Here is a 20,627-nt window from a genome sequence, read left to right on the forward strand (position 1 = left end):
TTTTGAAATGAACACCAAGCATAGAAACATTTGCATCAGTGGCGAATGAGAGTTTGACTAGTGTGTTTCCCACAGTTTCACTTGTTGTTTATAATGAATGTCACTATAATTTGTTTGTTTCAACGATAGATTTCTTCTTTAATGTTCAGCTCAGAATATCACATTTAAAGGATTTCTCATGGAATGAGAGGAACTGAAATGCTCAAAAGTTTACACCCCCTTATAGACAACACCTGAGTGTGTGTGTGTGTGTGTGTTTAGCGGCGTCCACGTGTCTGTTCTCGCTCACATGCGCTCTGATTCTGGGGTTCCTGGACAGACGGGCAGAGAAGATCCTAAAGAAGGAGCAGGGCAAAACCGGTGAGATGATCCTGACTGTGATCTCAGAGAATCCAGCTCTTCAGCAGAGTGTGTTTTACAGAAGTCTGTGTGTGTGTGTGTGTGTGTGTGTGGCTCGTGTAGGGGAAGTCATCAAGCTGACTGATGTCAAGGACTTTCCCTTCTCTCTCTGGCTCATCTTCATCATCTGTGTGGCGTATTACGTGGCCATCTTCCCCTTTATTGGACTGGGCCAGTGAGTTTCTGTCCAGCTGAATATTCATATAAACAAAAATCAAGAGTAAACTATTTAAAATGAGTGTAAAACTTGACATAAACAGAAGAGAATCATCTGCACATCATTATGATGAGATTACGATGGATGGGTTTGAATGATGTTGTCTTTACAAACAGAGTTTTCTTCATCGAGAAGTTCGACTTCACTACTGTCCAGGCCAGAGCCATCAACAGGTACACACACACACACACACACACACACACACACACGTACACACACACCACACCACACACACACACACACACACACACACACACACAGATGTTCACAAGTCTTTATCATGACTCTGAGTCAAGTCTGGAGTCTTTATCACTGGAGTCCCAGTCAAGTCTGGAGTCTTTATCACTGGAGTCCGAGTCAAGTCTGGAGTCTTTATCACTGGAGTCTGAGTCAAGTCTGAAGTCTTTATCACTGGAGTCCGAGTCAAGTCTGGAGTCTTTATCACTGGAGTCCCAGTCAAGTCTGGAGTCTTTATCACTGGAGTCCGAGTCAAGTCTGGAGTCTTTATCACTGGAGTCCGAGTCAAGTCTGGAGTCTTTATCACTGGAGTCGGAGTCAAGTCTGAAGTCTTTATCACTGGAGTCCGAGTCAAGTCTGGAGTCTTTATCACTGGAGTCGGAGTCAAGTCTGGAGTCTTTATCACTGGAGTCTGAGTCAAGTCTGGAGTCTTTATCACTGGAGTCTGAGTCAAGTCTGGAGTCTGAGTCAAGTCTGCAGTCTTTATCACTGGAGTCTGGGTCAAGTCTGGAGTCTTTATCACTGGAGTCTGGGTCAAGTCTGGAGTCTTTATCACTGGAGTCTGAGTCAAGTCTGGAGTCTTTATCACTGGAGTCTGAGTCAAGTCTGGAGTCTTTATCACTGGAGTCTGAGTCAAGTCTGGAGTCTTTATTACTATAGTCTGAGTCAAGTCTGGAGTCTTTATCACTGGAGTCTGAGTCAAGTCTGGAGTTTTTATCACTGGAGTCTGAGTCAGGTCTGGAGTCTTTATTACTATAGTCTGAGTCAAGTCTGGAGTCTTTATCACTGGAGTCTGAGTCAAGTCTGGAGTCTTTATCACTGGAGTCTGAGTCAAGTCTGGAGTCTTTATTACTATAGTTTGAGTCAAGTCTGGAGTCTTTATCACTGGAGTCTGAGTCAAGTCTGGAGTCTTTATCACTGGAGTCTGAGTCAAGTCTGGAGTCTTTATCACTGGAGTCTGAGTCAAGTCGGGAGTCTCTATCTCTGGAGTCTGAGTCAAGTCTGGAGTCTTTATCACTGGAGTCTGATTCAAGTCGGGAGTCTTTATCACTGGAGTCTGAGTCAAGTCGGGAGTCTTTATCACTGGAGTCTGAGTCAGATCTGGAGTCTTTATCACTGGAGTCTTGAGTCAAGTCTGGAGTCTTTATCACTGGAGTCTGGGTCAAGTCTGGAGTCTTTATCACTGGAGTCTGGGTCAAGTCTGGAGTCTTTATCACTGGAGTCTGAGTCAAGTCTGGAGTCTTTATCACTGGAGTCTGAGTCAAGTCTGGAGTCTTTATCACTGGAGTCTGAGTCAAGTCTGGAGTCTTTATTACTATAGTCTGAGTCAAGTCTGGAGTCTTTATCACTGGAGTCTGAGTCAAGTCTGGAGTCTTTATCACTGGAGTCTGAGTCAGGTCTGGAGTCTTTATTACTATAGTCTGAGTCAAGTCTGGAGTCTTTATCACTGGAGTCTGAGTCAAGTCTGGAGTCTTTATCACTGGAGTCTGAGTCAAGTCTGGAGTCTTTATCACTGGAGTCTGAGTCAGGTCTGGAGTCTTTATCACTGGAGTCTTGAGTCAAGTCTGGAGTCTTTATCACTGGAGTCTGAGTCAAGTCTGGAGTCTTTATCACTGGAGTCTGAGTCAAGTCTGGAGTCTTTATTACTATAGTTTGAGTCAAGTCTGGAGTCTTTATCACTGGAGTCTGAGTCAAGTCTGGAGTCTTTATCACTGGAGTCTGAGTCAAGTCTGGAGTCTTTATCACTGGAGTCTGAGTCAAGTCTGCAGTCTTTATCACTGGAGTCTGAGTCAAGTCTGGAGTCTTTATCACTGGAGTCTGAGTCAAGTCTGGAGTCTTTATCACTGGAGTCTGGGTCAAGTCTGGAGTCTTTATCACTGGAGTCTGAGTCAAGTCTGGAGTCTTTATCACTGGAGTCTGAGTCAAGTCGGGAGTCTCTATCTCTGGAGTCTGAGTCAAGTCGGGAGTCTTTATCACTGGAGTCTGATTCAAGTCGGGAGTCTTTATCACTGGAGTCTGAGTCAAGTCGGGAGTCTTTATCACTGGAGTCTGAGTCAGATCTGGAGTCTTTATCACTGGAGTCTTGAGTCAAGTCTGGAGTCTTTATTACTGTAGTCTGAGTCAAGTCTGGAGTCTTTATCACTGGAGTCTGAGTCAAGTCTGGAGTCTTTATCACTGGAGTCTGAGTCAAGTCTGGAGTCTTTATTACTATAGTCTGAGTCAAGTCTGGAGTCTTTATCACTGGAGTCTGAGTCAAGTCTGGAGTCTTTATCACTGGAGTCTGAGTCAAGTCTGGAGTCTTTATCACTGGAGTCCGAGTCAAGTCTGGAGTCTTTATCACTGGAGTCTGAGTCAAGTCTGGAGTCTTTATCACTGGAGTCCCAGTCAAGTCTGGAGTCTTTATAACTGGAGTCTGAGTCAAGTCTGGAGTCTTTATCACTGGAGTCTGAGTCAAGTCGGGAGTCTCTATCTCTGGAGTCTGAGTCAGATCTGGAGTCTTTATCACTGGAGTCTTGAGTCAAGTCTGGAGTCTTTATCACTGGAGTCTGAGTCAAGTCTGGAGTCTTTATCACTGGAGTCTGAGTCAAGTCTGGAGTCTTTATTACTATAGTCTGAGTCAAGTCTGGAGTCTTTATCACTGGAGTCTGAGTCAAGTCTGGAGTCTTTATCACTGGAGTCTGAGTCAAGTCTGGAGTCTTTATCACTGGAGTCCGAGTCAAGTCTGGAGTCTTTATCACTGGAGTCTGAGTCAAGTCTGGAGTCTTTATCACTGGAGTCCCAGTCAAGTCTGGAGTCTTTATCACTGGAGTCTGAGTCAAGTCTGGAGTCTTTATCACTGGAGTCTGAGTCAAGTCTGGAGTCTCTATCTCTGGAGTCTGAGTCAGATCTGGAGTCTTTATCACTGGAGTCTGAGTCAAGTCTGGAGTCTTTATCACTGGAGTCTGAGTCAAGTCTGGAGTCTTTATTACTATAGTCTGAGTCAAGTCTGGAGTCTTTATCACTGGAGTCTGAGTCAGGTCTGGAGTCTTTATCACTGGAGTCTGAGTCAAGTCTGGAGTCTTTATCACTGGAGTCTGAGTCAGGTCTGGAGTCTTTATCACTGGAGTCTTGAGTCAAGTCTGGAGTCTTTATTACTGTAGTCTGAGTCAAGTCTGAAGTCTTTATTACTATAGTCTGAGTCAAGTCTGAAGTCTTTATCACTGGAGTCCGAGTCAAGTCTGGAGTCTTTATCACTGGAGTCCCAGTCAAGTCTGGAGTCTTTATCACTGGAGTCTGAGTCAAGTCTGGAGTCTTTATCACTGGAGTCCGAGTCAAGTCTGGAGTCTTTATCACTGGAGTCTGAGTCAAGTCTGAAGTCTTTATCACTGGAGTCCGAGTCAAGTCTGGAGTCTTTATCACTGGAGTCTGAGTCAAGTCTGGAGTCTTTATCACTGGAGTCTGAGTCAAGTCTGCAGTCTTTATCACTGGAGTCTGAGTCAAGTCTGGAGTCTTTATCACTGGAGTCTGGGTCAAGTCTGGAGTCTTTATCACTGGAGTCTGAGTCAAGTCTGGAGTCTTTATTACTATAGTTTGAGTCAAGTCTGGAGTCTTTATAACTGGAGTCTGAGTCAAGTCTGGAGTCTTTATCACTGGAGTCTGAGTCAAGTCGGGAGTCTCTATCTCTGGAGTCTGAGTCAAGTCTGGAGTCTTTATCACTGGAGTCTGAGTCAAGTCTGGAGTCTTTATTACTATAGTTTGAGTCAAGTCTGGAGTCTTTATAACTGGAGTCTGAGTCAAGTCTGGAGTCTTTATCACTGGAGTCTGAGTCAAGTCTGGAGTCTTTATCACTGGAGTCTGGGTCAAGTCTGGAGTCTTTATCACTGGAGTCCGAGTCACGTCTGGAGTCTTTATCACTGGAGTCTGAGTCAAGTCGGGAGTCTCTATCTCTGGAGTCTGAGTCACGTCTGGAGTCTTTATCACTGGAGTCTGATTCAAGTCGGGAGTCTCTATCTCTGGAGTCTGAGTCAAGTCTGGAGTCTTTATCACTGGAGTCTGATTCAAGTCGGGAGTCTTTATCACTGGAGTCTGAGTCAAGTCTGGAGTCTTTATCACTGGAGTCTGAGTCAGATCTGGAGTCTTTATCACTGGAGTCTTGAGTCAAGTCTGGAGTCTTTATTACTGTAGTCTGAATCAAGTCTGGAGTCTTTATCACTGGAGTCTGAGTCAAGTCTGGAGTCTTTATCACTGGAGTCTGAGTCAAGTCTGGAGTCTTTATCACTGGAGTCTGAGTCAAGTCTGGAGTCTTTATTACTATAGTCTGAGTCAAGTCTGGAGTCTTTATCACTGGAGTCCGAGTCAAGTCTGGAGTCTTTATCACTGGAGTCTGAGTCAAGTCTGAAGTCTTTATCACTGGAGTCCGAGTCAAGTCTGGAGTCTTTATCACTGGAGTCTGAGTCAAGTCTGGAGTCTTTATCACTGGAGTCTGAGTCAAGTCTGCAGTCTTTATCACTGGAGTCTGAGTCAAGTCTGGAGTCTTTATCACTGGAGTCTGGGTCAAGTCTGGAGTCTTTATCACTGGAGTCTGAGTCAAGTCTGGAGTCTTTATTACTATAGTTTGAGTCAAGTCTGGAGTCTTTATAACTGGAGTCTGAGTCAAGTCTGGAGTCTTTATCACTGGAGTCTGAGTCAAGTCGGGAGTCTCTATCTCTGGAGTCTGAGTCAAGTCTGCAGTCTTTATCACTGGAGTCTGAGTCAAGTCTGGAGTCTTTATTACTATAGTTTGAGTCAAGTCTGGAGTCTTTATCACTGGAGTCTGAGTCAAGTCTGGAGTCTTTATCACTGGAGTCTGAGTCAAGTCTGGAGTCTTTATCACTGGAGTCTGAGTCAAGTCTGCAGTCTTTATCACTGGAGTCTGAGTCAAGTCTGGAGTCTTTATTACTGTAGTCTGAGTCAAGTCTGGAGTCTTTATTACTGTAGTCTGAGTCAAGTCTGGAGTCTTTATCACTGGAGTCCGAGTCAAGTCTGGAGTCTTTATCACTGGAGTCTGAGTCAAGTCTGAAGTCTTTATCACTGGAGTCCGAGTCAAGTCTGGAGTCTTTATCACTGGAGTCTGAGTCAAGTCTGGAGTCTTTATCACTGGAGTCTGAGTCAAGTCTGCAGTCTTTATCACTGGAGTCTGAGTCAAGTCTGGAGTCTTTATCACTGGAGTCTGGGTCAAGTCTGGAGTCTTTATCACTGGAGTCTGAGTCAAGTCTGGAGTCTTTATTACTATAGTTTGAGTCAAGTCTGGAGTCTTTATAACTGGAGTCTGAGTCAAGTCTGGAGTCTTTATCACTGGAGTCTGAGTCAAGTCGGGAGTCTCTATCTCTGGAGTCTGAGTCAAGTCTGGAGTCTTTATCACTGGAGTCTGAGTCAAGTCTGGAGTCTTTATTACTATAGTTTGAGTCAAGTCTGGAGTCTTTATAACTGGAGTCTGAGTCAAGTCTGGAGTCTTTATCACTGGAGTCTGATTCAAGTCGGGAGTCTCTATCTCTGGAGTCTGAGTCAAGTCTGGAGTCTTTATCACTGGAGTCTGATTCAAGTCGGGAGTCTTTATCACTGGAGTCTGAGTCAAGTCTGGAGTCTTTATCACTGGAGTCTGAGTCAGATCTGGAGTCTTTATCACTGATGTCTTGAGTCAAGTCTGGAGTCTTTATTACTGTAGTCTGAGTCAAGTCTGGAGTCTTTATTACTATAGTCTGAGTCAAGTCTGGAGTCTTTATCACTGGAGTCTGAGTCAAGTCTGGAGTCTTTATCACCGGAGTGTGAGTCAGGTCTGGAGTCTTTATCACTGGAGTCTTGAGTCAAGTCTGGAGTCTTTATTACTGTAGTCTGAGTCAAGTCTGGAGTCTTTATTACTATAGTCTGAGTCAAGTCTGGAGTCTTTATCACTGGAGTCTGAGTCAAGTCTGGAGTCTTTATCACTGGAGTCTGAGTCAAGTCTGGAGTCTTTATTACTGTAGTCTGAGTCAAGTCTGGAGTCTTTATTACTGTAGTCTGAGTCAAGTCTGGAGTCTTTATCACTGGAGTCCGAGTCAAGTCTGGAGTCTTTATCACTGGAGTCTGAGTCAAGTCTGAAGTCTTTATCACTGGAGTCTGAGTCAAGTCTGGAGTCTTTATCACTGGAGTCTGAGTCAAGTCTGCAGTCTTTATCACTGGAGTCTGAGTCAAGTCTGGAGTCTTTATCACTGGAGTCTGGGTCAAGTCTGGAGTCTTTATCACTGGAGTCTGAGTCAAGTCTGGAGTCTTTATTACTATAGTTTGAGTCAAGTCTGGAGTCTTTATAACTGGAGTCTGAGTCAAGTCTGGAGTCTTTATCACTGGAGTCTGAGTCAAGTCGGGAGTCTCTATCTCTGGAGTCTGAGTCAAGTCTGGAGTCTTTATCACTGGAGTCTGAGTCAAGTCTGGAGTCTTTATTACTATAGTTTGAGTCAAGTCTGGAGTCTTTATAACTGGAGTCTGAGTCAAGTCTGGAGTCTTTATCACTGGAGTCTGATTCAAGTCGGGAGTCTCTATCTCTGGAGTCTGAGTCAAGTCTGGAGTCTTTATCACTGGAGTCTGATTCAAGTCGGGAGTCTTTATCACTGGAGTCTGAGTCAAGTCTGGAGTCTTTATCACTGGAGTCTGAGTCAGATCTGGAGTCTTTATCACTGATGTCTTGAGTCAAGTCTGGAGTCTTTATTACTGTAGTCTGAGTCAAGTCTGGAGTCTTTATTACTATAGTCTGAGTCAAGTCTGGAGTCTTTATCACTGGAGTCTGAGTCAAGTCTGGAGTCTTTATCACCGGAGTGTGAGTCAGGTCTGGAGTCTTTATCACTGGAGTCTTGAGTCAAGTCTGGAGTCTTTATTACTGTAGTCTGAGTCAAGTCTGGAGTCTTTATTACTATAGTCTGAGTCAAGTCTGGAGTCTTTATCACTGGAGTCTGAGTCAAGTCTGGAGTCTTTATCACTGGAGTCTGAGTCAAGTCTGGAGTCTTTATTACTATAGTCTGAGTCAAGTCTGGAGTCTTTATCACTGGAGTCTGAGTCAAGTCTGGAGTCTTTATCACTGGAGTCTGAGTCAAGTCTGGAGTCTTTATCACTGGAGTCTGAGTCAGGTCTGGAGTCTTTATCACTGGAGTCTTGAGTCAAGTCTGGAGTCTTTATTACTGTAGTCTGAGTCAAGTCTGGAGTCTTTATTACTATAGTCTGAGTCAAGTCTGGAGTCTTTATCACTGGAGTCTGAGCCAAGTCTGGAGTCTTTATTACTATAGTCTGAGCCAAGTCTGGAGTCTTTATCACTGGAGTCTGAGTCAAGTCTGAGTTTACAGCAGTAAACTCAGTGATGTCAGTCACTGGACATGATGTTTAAAAGCTTCGCTGCTTTCCTTCATCCACCCAGATCTGGAGAAGCGCTTTAGTTTCACTGTCTGTCAGATCTTTTACTGTAGCATTACTGTAATCGGCCCAGAGCAGTCGTGTTGACGGTAGTGCTGCAACTTCTAATTCAACTAGTGATTTACCCCCTGTTCACACATGAGCTCAAAACAGTACAGTCACAGTCATTTTTATTTGCTTTAGCGACTGAAAGTGCATGTGTGACACCGTTGGTCTTTAACTGTGCAGTATCGTGTACATCATCTCGGCGCCGGCGTCTCCTCTGCTGGGGTTTCTGGTGGACCGGACCGGGCATAACGTGCTCTGGGTTCTGCTGGCCGTCGTCACCACACTCCTCTCTCACATGATGCTGGCCTTCACCTTCTGGAACCCCTGGATCGCCATGGTAACCTGACGCCGTGTGTGTGTGTGTGTGTGTGTGTCCGATGAGCCCTCAGGTCCTGAACCCTATGTGTGTGAGTGTGTGTGTGTGTGTGTATGTGTGTGTGTCCGATGACCCCTCAGGTCTTTAACCCTGTGTGTGTGTGTCAGTGTCAGTGTCAGTATCAGTGTCTCCTAGGCTTGTCGTACTCTCTGCTGGCCTGTGTGTGTGTCCGATGACCCCTCAGGTCTTTAACTCTGTGTGTGTGTGTGTGTCAGTGTCTCCTAGGCCTGTCGTACTCTCTGCTGGCCTGTGTGTGTGTCCGATGACCCCTCAGGTCTTTAACTCTGTGTGTGTGTGTGTGTCAGTGTCTCCTAGGCCTGTCGTACTCTCTGCTGGCCTGTGCGCTGTGGCCCATGGTGGCGTTTGTGGTGCCGGAGCATCAGCTGGGAACGGCGTACGGATTGTAAGTCTCTTTCCTCTGATGTTCCTCATCCTCTGCTGAAGATCATGCAGGTGTTTCTGACGCTCTGGTGTGTGTGTGTGTGTGTGTGTGTGTGTGTGTGTGTGTGTGTGTGTGTGTGTGTGCAGCATGCAGTCCATCCAGAACCTGGGTCTGGCCCTCATGTCGATGGCTGCGGGAAGCATCCTGGACAACAAGGGTTACCTCTTCCTCGAGGTCTTCTTCATCGCCTGCCTGTGCCGTGAGTCTCTGCACACTAGGGCTGCCAAAACGGCTGAAAAGCTAAATTTGAATTTCTTTCTTAAATATTAGCAAAATTCTAATTATATTCATATTCTAAAGGCAATACTTTAAAAAAGTACTGTATTGTCTCCTATGTCCACAAGAGGGCGCAAGTGAGCGCAATATGCAAAAGTAAACCAAATCAAGCATCGCATCTTTTACTGAAATGAAATGACATTCACTTTATAAAGTGCATTACCTTTTGAAACAATTGTTCTTAAATAAAATATAATTTCCTTAATGTGCATGCGAGGAACATTAGGTTACAATAGTGCATAAAACTGTGTTCGTGCATCAGTAACCTGAGAAAACACACTTCAACACACAGCGTAATGAACTACACGAACACACAACAGCAAACTGCCATTCAGAAACACTCACTTCTACTCTCTACATCTACATATTGATCATCAAAAACACCAGACGCTTTCAGAGCGCTTTCTCACACACACACACACACACGCTGAGCGCTTTCTGTTGACAGTGTTTCAGCTGATGAACACACACACACACACACTCTGAGCGCTTTCTGTTGACAGTGTTTCAGCTGATGAACACACACACACACACACACACACACACTCAGCTCTGACCGATGTGCAGGTTTGGTCAAGTGTGTTGTTGCACGGTTGTTGCCTCCACCTGAGAGGGTTTTCGCACCTGCACCTGCTGTAAACTGGATAAGCTAACACACACACACACCGCGTCAGTTACATCATCATGATGTCAGATAGTAGTCTATGTGAAAACACATGAATCTGATATTGGTCACAATTGAAAGAGTGTGTAAAGCGGACGGTCAGATCAGGACTGGGCATCAAGACCTGCGGTGTAGCGAGGCCTCAGACACACACACTACAGCAAAAGCTGGACTTACACCACATGTGATATCCTGTGTTCTTGTTTTTCTTGCTCTGTTCAGTACAGTAGTGTAATTATTTCGATTAAACTGTGTGTTCTGGCCCATTTTGTGTAGTTTCTTTAAGATGTACTTCTGTCCTCCTCCTGAAGTGTGTGTGTGATGATGTGCTGTGTGTTTCAGTGGCTCTGCTCGCTGTGGTGGTGCTGTATCTGTATGATTATTACACAGGTAAGCTCAGCGCTCGCTCCTCATGAACTCAGCCTGTAACGGGCCGTCATTCACACACACTTCCTCTGCTTCTGTCCTCAGAGGGAGAGCTGAACCTGTCCGCCTCGACACGAGCCCAGCGACTCAAATCTGAGTGAGTACACACCCTTCCTTCACCTCCTCAGTGTCAGGAAAGAGCTCTCGTTAGCCAGACACACACACAAACACACCGAAGCGTTGCTGGAACAGAAACTGTGGAGGAAAAGTCAGGGTGAATCTCACAGTCTGTCGAGAACACACGTCATCCATATGTCACCCTGAACAGTTGAATTGTGTGTTTAACCCCTAACTTCTCATTTTAAGTGTGACTTGAGTGTCCAGATATTGTTTGGCGCTGCTGTGTGTTTCTACAGCGAATCCAAGAACAGTCCAGACTTTTAAATAGGGCTGATATCGACTATTTTAGTAATCGAGGAATCTACAATTTATTCAGTCGATTAATCGATTAATCTGAAGAAAAAAAAAATTGTGTTAAAAAAATAGATCCAAGTGAACAATAGCCTTTAAGCAATAATAATTGGTTCTAAGTAATTAATCATACGCATTTTATTGAACAACACTGTAAAATAAATTAGGGCTGGGTAAAAAAATATCGATTTCTCGATTTTAATCGATTCTCTTTTTTTTTTACGAACCGATATCGATTCTTAAATCCCAAGAATCGATTAGTCATCCTGTTTTCAGTTGATGAATGAATGTAACGTAGCGCGCATCCCATCCAATAACTCACAATAATCTTAGTGCTTTGTTACTATTGATATGAAACAAAGTCTCAGATTTCAAATTACAGCCATTTTCTTACAAAATTCAAAAACATAAATACCGTTTTGTCGCTGTGGCGTGAGATCGCTCTGAGAAGCACATGATCTTCTCTTCCGCCTTAATAACACCAGTTACAGCGCGAAATAAACATGAATGAGCATCTGAAAGTGTGTTAAAAGGTAGAGTACAACTTATCGAAATCTGTATCATGTGACATGGAATCGCTCGATCAGTGTTTCACCCGTGGAAAGACGTCAGTAAAACAGCTTGTAAACAATGTCATGTAACGTCATTTACCTCAGAAAAACCATATCCAGTGACCATAAACTCGTCAGTCAGCGAGAAGAATTAACTCTAGAGAGGAGCATTTTGCTAAATATATGCACCATATTCATTATAATTTTTAATGTTCTTCAATATTTAATGCATGTTTGAATAAATCTGGCAGGTTTTTATGACAGCCACCATTTAAATTTTTATATAATTTCATATAACTTTATTATTATAAAAATAAATAAGTGTAATTTAAAGGCACACTGTGGAGAAATTGTGTTTTTGTCAAACAGCGACCCCTAGAGTCGCTGTGGAATACTTTCACTGTCTTAAATACCCCCCCCCCCCCCCACCTCTACGTTAGGCTTATTTATGTCTTGATATTTATGTGAGATATTGAAAACTGTTCTCATGAATCTCATGAATCGCAAGAATCAACGTCATCAGCGTCGTCTGATATCCCTCAGGCAGGGTTCCCGCGGGGTCTTAAAAAGTCTAAAATTCTGAACTTTAAATTTAAGGCCTTAAAACGTCTTAAAAACGGACAGATTTTCATCCGCGGTCTTAAATTTAATTTAGTCAGGTCTTAAAAAGGGTTTACCCTCGTTTATTTCCAGAAACGCTGGCCGCAGAAAGTTATTACAAAGTAGCAAAAAAGTATCGAGTCGTAGCCTACAAAGCGGAGCTCTAGAGCAGGGTCTCCAACACGTCGCTCGCGGCCTGATTGGAGGTAGCTCGCCAAGAGGCCGTTCACATATCGCGTCTTTTGCGCGCTCAAGTTCGTTCAAATGTAGGCGCGCGGTAAGTGTGCTCATAATTGAAGCGACGCGCTCGTTTTTTTCCAGGCGCTGTCTGAAAGCTCAGTCAACAGGAATGATGCGGGTGCACCCAAACACTACGGGTGTTTTTCTCTTCTCCGTAAATAAATCTTGTAGCAGAGCTACAGCAAGCGTTTTTCGGTGGTGGAAAATCCATTAGCCACTAAAACCTTTTTGTCGTTGTGGAGACGCAGGGCATGGTTGCATAGCAACAACGACAGACGCCAGACGGGAAAATAGGACCGAATTTTACTATTAATAATAAAAGATAAGCTAAAGTGCATTGTAAATGTCAGTAATTTATCTTTTTTGACTCATTCTTTTTATAAAAAATTATTTAAAGTCTGAAATATGTGAGGTTTATCCTTTTCTAAAACCTTTTTTGTCAAACCTTTATTTTAACTTGTACATGTTAGTATAAAACATGCAAGACACTTTAAAAATGTTTATTTTTAATGGTATTATTTTAATGTTAATGTAAACAAAAAGTGCATATTGATGCTAAATTTATTTGTTATTTGCTGGTTTTCGACATAAAACTTGGTGAATTGATTTCATTGTATAGTATTAATACTTTTTGAACATGATTCTGCGATAACCATGATTATTTTTGTCACTATAATAATAAAATTAAATGTTCATGCCATTTCATATCAACTATGATCAACTAAAATCAACTAATTATGTGTTTTTTACAGTATAATATGCAATTTTCTATAAAAAAAAATATAGGCCTATATCTGATTCTGTTCTTTTTTCTGACACGCGTTGTTGGGTGTGGAAGGTTACTAATGTGATTTATCTATAAATTAAATTAATGCTTTTTCAATTACTGAATTCATTAAAATAAAATAAATTCTTTGATTTGAATATTGATTTGGTAGGTCTTAAATTTCAATCTTTATGGTCTTAAAATGTCTTAAAAAGGTCTTAAATTTGACTTGCTGAAACCTGCAAGAACCCTGCTCAGGACTACGTGATAAATACACCTCACAACACCGGAGTTCAGCTGGCAGACTAGTTCGTGAGGGAAGCTAGGCAATAAAACATAACGCAAAAAACACGTAAGAGAAACGAGTGTTTGTTGTCTGTTAACAGCTCTGATAATCGAAAGCTAGCTAGACATATGTGGAAATTATTGGACTGGTCTAATTATCAGCAATGGATGAATGAACAGCATATAAAAAAACATACTACAAGCAAACGCAACAACATACAACATAGAATGCAAACAAGTTTACAAATAAGAGATTTATTTACTGGCCACTTCGTGCGTTTTCTCAGATCGGATTTCTGATTTATCAAAACGACTCCATCTACACCTGGTCATAAATGTGTTTTTGCGAAACGGATTTAAATCCGATCTTCAATTCTCGCGCTGTATGCAGATTTAATGGAGTGCACGTCACCGAAAGCAACAGATATGAGCTGCATTTTATTGATCATCAGCTAAAATTTGAAAATCAAAGACCGCAATAAGAGAGAGCAGTAACAGCCCTGGAAGATCATTTCATTTCTTTACTTTTAATGATGATGATGATTGTGTGTTAAGCGTCTGCGACTTACTTTCACTTTGATTTGCGATAGTTTGCACGTTGGCTTGATGAATAGATGCTCAGTTGCGGTGATGCGTGTTCCAGTAGCGTCGTCATATCTGTCTATAACATATAGCCTATAACACGCTCTCACACGTTTTTATTTTATTTATTTTTTTACATTTTTGGGAGGAGTACAATTTACATGTGGTTTCAACAACCAGATGCATTTACACTTGTCCAGTTTCGTCTGGAATGCGTCTCAGACCTCCTCCTGAAGTGGTTTGAGCGATCGGATTCAAATCCGTCTTGAATGCGTTCCGGAGGGCATTTACACCTGGTCTTTTCACGATCGGATAGCTATCCCATCTGAGAAAACGCATGAAGTGGCCAGGTGTAAACAGCCCCATGACAAAAACATACGCACGAAAGCCGAAAACAAACGCTGGTTGGCCTCTCACGTCCATAGACAGTATATAAACGCTCACGTCCAAATTTGAGGAAGTGGTGGGGGAAGTGACGTATGCCGTAAAGCAGTCGAATTTTGTAGTTTTTTTGTGCTCGGGTTACTACCCAAACCCCGAAGTTACGTAGTGCCAGTAAAAGCGATACAGACCCTGTCAGGCTATGGCAGACGTGTCATTCAACCTATTGTAAGTCGATGTACCATCACAAGGGTCTTGGAAATATATTATGAAGGTTGAAAAGCTACATAGTGTTACAAGTGTTTGTATACAAATCAGTTAATTTTTACCTTCAATATTATAGTAGGCTAATGAAGCCTATAGGCTACAACTGACTCCCACAGCATTAGTTAGGAGATTTGTTTTCCTTGAGAAAGTTTGCCATGTATTGTACCTGATATCCAAAATAATCAATATTGAATCGAATCGAATCGAATTGTGAAATTTGTGTCAATACCCAGCCCTAAAATAAATGATATAACTAATATAAACATAACTTCTGCACATTACTGTAATAAACGCCTGCAGAGGCACAACGGCTGGTGTTAGTAGATACACTGACATGATCAAATCCTTCTTTAATATCGGCCAAACAACATTCCACTTAACCTTTACTATTTGGCCACTTCTGTAGGATAGAAATGCAACAAACTTTATATTGACATCGCCATGAACAACAATTCGCATATTCAGAAACATATTTATGTGTTCTCGTGTGATGGCGTAGATTTACAGATGAGTGACGTTACAAATCTTGTGCAGTGGCACACACTGCGTTCCCAGATGAACGTTCTACACACACTCACAGCATGACAAACCCGAGACACTGATAACAGTGACACTGAAACACACACACCGCATGCAGAGACGTGAGTGTGTGTGAGCAGCGTTCACTGTGAGGAGCTGAGGGACTTTTATCATGTAATCTGCATGTAAATAAAGTATATACTGTATATTATGACTGTAAATGGTGTGTAATATATCGCGTAGAGAACGGTGTAATAATGCGGCTCATGGATTCTCGTCTGTTGAACGCGCCACTTCCGGTGTTTTACCGGTTACTCCACACGGGGAAACTGCAATCGAGGATCTTTCTAAATCGAGTACTAGACTTAAATCAAGGGATCGGCAGCCCTACTTCTAAATCATGTGTCGCTATTCAACTATTTAATGTTTTAGCTCTGTTAAGCTAAGGTTTTGTTGTTGTTGTTGTTGTTGTTGTTTTATAATTTTTTTTTTTCTGGTTAAAATTGCAGTTTGAGATTTAAAATATCTTTTTTTGTTTCTTTTTTTTTTTTACAAATTAAGATCACCAAATTTGTTGTGCTTGTTTGTAGGGCTGCACAATTTGGCCCAAAATGTTTGGCTTACAAATTATTTAGTATTAATATATATGATTATTATCATTATTATTATTGCTAAATAAAATTATGAAACAAACAAGAAATATCACTATTTTAATAACACATTTATTATATATATTTAAAATAAATAAAATAAAAAATAAAATAATAAAATATATATTTAAGAATAAATAACAATATAATAATTAGAAAATAATAATTATATTTTTATTTAACATAATTTTTGTTTACGAAAAAACGCAGGGTTACCTGTGAACATGCAGGCAGCCTATGACTATAAATCATTAGAAAGGTCTAAGGATTTATGATCAAATATTATCATGATAAAAATCTGTGACAATAATTTCTTAATTTTTGTCAGGAGGTGCATGTCTTTAATATGAACTACGAGTCTCTTATGAATCCACTGTGGGGATGAAAACACTCCTGTACACTGTAGAAGAACACATGGATTATCATGTTTACATTTCTTCACCGATGAGGATAATTTCCTATTTTACCCAAAACAGTGCCGAATGCCTCAGAGAATATGACTTATGACCGTCTGCCTCTTTCTGTGATAAGACACATCAGCGCACAGAAGTTATATTAAACACTCGGCTGACGTTATGAAGTGAGTTTGGAGTAAAAACGTTATTAAACATTGTCTTTTTTCATAAACAGGTTTATGAACGCTTCGCATTACGAGTTTGTGCTGGCAAACTTCAAATGCATGTTATAAGCGACTCGCATTTACCACTGATCACAGAGCTGCTCTTCACTAACACACTGGGCATATATTTATTTCATTACACTGTAAAACCTAACAGTAATATTAACTAAATACAATTGAGTTCACAGCACTCAAATATTACCGAAACTTGAATGACTGAAACAGAACTCAAACTGAATGAGTTATAGAACATTTCTAGATCCCAGAATGATAATTGTATAATTAAGTGATTAATTAAGTGATGATTGAGCATTAGTGATGAGCACCTGCTGTTAACAAGCAGAATCACTGAAGGAAAGAGAAACACAAGAACTACAACTGACTTCAGCCACAGCAAAATCAACTGGAGATAAAAGAAGACATTAAATATCTCAAGATCTCAGCAGAGGAGGATTAAACAACTCCACAAACAGCATTACACGCTTCACTTATTATTAACCACTTTGACTTTATTACTGCCATTCGTCTACAGAAGTTCTTATTAGAATTAACAAAGGTTTAGAAGTTGATGATTTGAGTTTTATTTAAGGTCACCATGATGGAGATCAGCGCTTGCTTTAGTTGAGCTCTTGACCCTTGACTTTTGCACTTAAGATTTTCTTTGACTGCTATAATTGAGTGTTTATAAAACATATTTGTTATGGCACAAAAGCCAAGGAAAAGTCTGATCTGGTGTTGATGGTGCAGGATTGTTGATGACAATCATCATTTCGTGACTTGATTCACTGATTTCATTCAGAGTCTGATCTCTGATTAAAAGGGCAACATATTAGTTTCACTCAAAACTGTGATTCTACAGCATAAGAGCTAGCCATGTTGTGGCCATCAGATAATATGAAGGATATTAAAAAATAGTTGTGCACAAAAAGTTTCACAGAAAAGGTATTGCATTATTAAGACTCACACAGACATCAAGAATCAGCATATGAATCTCAACAATGGTGACCATTAAAAAATGATGCATGCTGGGTACTAGCATAATACAAAACTTATCCATGGCTCCCAGCATGCATTGCGGCATAAATCATTTTTTAATGGTCACCATTGTTGAGATTCATATGCTGATTCTTGATGTCTGTGTAAGTCAGCATAATACCATAGAGGTTTTTAAAATCTGTTAATCACAACAATGGGCCTTACAGCAGAATCAGTTCTATTATAATGAATAATACAAATAATACATCACCTGTCTAATCAGAGATTAGGCTCTGGAAAACATCAGAGAATCAAGTCACTAAATGATTTTTATCATCTTAACACAACCACATGCTCATATTTTCTTTTGGCGTATGTGCCATAACAAATGTGTTTTATGAACACTCAGTTACAGCAGCCAGAGGGAAAACTGGTGTTATAAAGTCAAGGGTCAAGAGCCCAACTAAAGCAAACACGGATCACTATCATGGTGTCTTTAAATAAAACTCAATAAATCATTATCATCTAACCCTCTTTTCATTCTCAATAACAACTTCTGTAGACACATGACAAAAGTCAAACTGTTTAGTAATAAGTGAAGCTGGTAATGCTGTTTGTGTAGTGGTTTAATCCTCCTCTGCTGAGATCTTCAGAGATTTAAACGTCTTTTATCTTGAGTTGATTTCATCTAAGGCTGTGGTTGGAAGTCAGTTGTAGTTCTTGTGTTTCTCTTTCCTTCATTGATTCTGCTCGTTAACAGCAGGTGTTAATCACTAATGCTCAATAATCACTTAATTAATCACTTAATTTATTGACTGCAATGTATATCTACTTTTAGTAAACTCAACTGAAATAAGTTCAGAGTACTCATAACTATTGTTTTTATAAACTTAATTGAATTGAGGCAGTCGGTTTCCTCAAATGAAATGAGTTAGCTTAACTTGTTGAGTTTTACAGTGTAATAATCCATTATAATAATCCTTCATATTCGCACTGAGCCAAATCGTGATTAATCGTGCAGCCCTAATCATGGGCCTTCAAACTCTGAGGATGAACTGTGTGTGAAGAACTTCTGTTCGATTGCTGTGAGCGTTTGGTTTACACTGTGTGTGTGTGTGTGTGTGTGTGTTGTGTTTGTTGTGTTTCAGGTGACGGCTCTTCTGCACTGCGTCCTTCACCTTCACTGAACACTTTCACATCACCCACAATCCTTTAGATGAGCACCGGACAGATGGACTCACAACACCCACTACTAGAACACCTTTTACATGATCTTGTGACATTATTCTCATCAGTTTTAAAAATCAAATTCTTGTTTCTGTAATGCGAAAAAAAAAATGTAATATACAATTTTAATAATACTTCATGACATGACTACCCCCTGTAGTGCCTATGATTTTAACTCATGATTTTAATAAAGAAACCGTGCCAGGGTAGGATTATTTTAATCACTGTATTATTGTAGTAATGGGTTAATTGTAATGAAAATAATGTCACAAGGTCCTAAAGTATTCTTGATGTATTCTTCCCCCTTTTCTTTCTTTCTCTCTTTCTCTCTTTCTTTCTTTTTCATTTCGGGACGAAACATGAGGCACGTTTCTTCATGAGGTCCAGCCCATGTCTCAGGGAAGCGTCTCGAACATTATAAACATCGAAGAGCTTTCTGTGTCTAGAAGCCGATTCCAGAAATACTCCGGGTCCATGATTTCACACGGGTCCACTGACCAGTTCTCACTCGTCCTCGAGTCGAAGCGCTTTAGCACTGAAGCAGAGACTGGCTCTGACGACTGTCCGTCACTGGACTCTGGGTTCACTTCATCACTCAGACTGGAAGCTGCTCCTGTCTTTACGTGGCTTATTTGTATTGTACTTACAGTTTTAATCATTTCTATAATTCTGTTTGTTTGCACAGTAACATGGGATTCACTTGATTGATTTTATCCCCAAAGAACTGACTATTTACCGCCTGTTTATCAAGATTAACTGTCTTTGTTCCGGTTCACACAGAACGCGTTTGTGCTGTTAAAAACAGCTGTTAAAGTTGAGCTTCTTTTAACTTGAGCGCCGTGTTCCTAGAATGCCGTGTAATGAGCGCAGCGGTTAAAGACGTCCGCCTAGTGCGTTTACACTGAAAAACAATGGAAAAGTGTCGCAGTGGAATGGAGAAACGCGTTCCGTGTGAACGGCCCCTTACTCAGAGATATTGTAAATGGCATACTGACTTAAAAGCTTCTTTTTTTTTCTGAAGATTTGTCGTTATTTTTTATTTCTTTGTAATTTACTTCAGTCATAAAACTCTAGATGGCGCAGGCTTACGGTCCTTTACATGCAATCCTGACATCATTATGGCATGGCACCAGCTGATTGGCTCAGCTGATCCTGCAGCCAATGAGAGGCTTGCTCAGCATTTCAATAGTCTGGTTGAGTGTTCGCTGTAGGATAGTGTGCTGTTCCTCTGAAGCCCTCCTCCTCCCCAGCTCCACCTGCCTAGATCTGATACAGCACTGATGAATGTCCATTAATGCTGCAGATCTTACAGTGTGGATCTATTAGCAGTAGCGAGTCCAAACTTAATAATCTAGTCCCGCAAGACCAAATACATTCACATGGCCAGATATTGTTAAAACTATTTCAAGAGTTTACATGATTCAAATATATAATCTATGTACAATTACATTTTGAAAGTGATGCATTTTGCTTTAAATATAGTGGAATATGAACAAATTTTTTTACCTTATTTGGGTTGAAATCTAAAATATGACCCGCCATGTCGTTGACAGTGTCACGAGATGTATTATCTTATATTCTGTAGTATGATTTATATGGTTTCAGCTTCATCTGTGTAATGTTTCATCGTTCAGCGTGTAATGCTGTATTTGAAATGCTATTTGATATAAATGTTTCTGAGCTAATGATCAAAGATCTCCAGCGCAGCTCGTGACGGTGTTTGAGTCTGAGCGCTGCAGTGCAGCACCGAGACTATCGACATCATTTCATAAGAATAAAAACATGAGATGTACTCTTTTGTTTGTTTTTGTGTGTGTGTGTCCGATGACCCCTCAGGTCTTTAACCCTGTGTGTGTGTAAGTGTCAGATGTCAGTGTAGTCAAACTGTAGTTTTGTCTCAGGGATCTCCAGCATGCGTGTGTGTGTGTGTGTGTGGCAGATGTCAGTGTAGTTAAACCTCAGTTTTGTCTCAGGTGAGTGTGTGTGTGTGTGTGTGTGTGTGTGTGTGTGTGTGTGTGTGTGTGTGTGTGTGTAAATTGCATGTGTCAGTGTAGTGAAACTGCAGTTTTGTCTC

General features: G+C 41.1%; 1 protein-coding gene across 1 annotated transcript in view; it reads left to right on the plus strand.

Annotated features, from left to right (window-relative positions):
• mfsd1 (major facilitator superfamily domain containing 1) overlaps positions 1-20,351 on the plus strand; it is a 24,845-nt gene extending 4,494 nt beyond the window's left edge. The window contains exons 8-16 of the mRNA XM_084127218.1: positions 262-360; positions 463-574; positions 733-789; positions 8,477-8,633; positions 8,978-9,075; positions 9,201-9,313; positions 10,397-10,444; positions 10,526-10,577; positions 18,475-20,351. Coding sequence (XP_083983344.1) covers positions 262-360; positions 463-574; positions 733-789; positions 8,477-8,633; positions 8,978-9,075; positions 9,201-9,313; positions 10,397-10,444; positions 10,526-10,577; positions 18,475-18,478 — 740 coding nt within the window. The 3' untranslated portion in view covers positions 18,479-20,351. The remainder of the gene's footprint in view (positions 1-261; positions 361-462; positions 575-732; positions 790-8,476; positions 8,634-8,977; positions 9,076-9,200; positions 9,314-10,396; positions 10,445-10,525; positions 10,578-18,474) is intronic.
• Positions 20,352-20,627: the final 276 nt, after the last annotated feature.

This window comes from Abramis brama (genome assembly GCF_963993115.1).
Source record: "Abramis brama genome assembly, chromosome: 10".
NCBI classification, from domain to species: Eukaryota; Metazoa; Chordata; class Actinopteri; order Cypriniformes; family Leuciscidae; genus Abramis; species Abramis brama.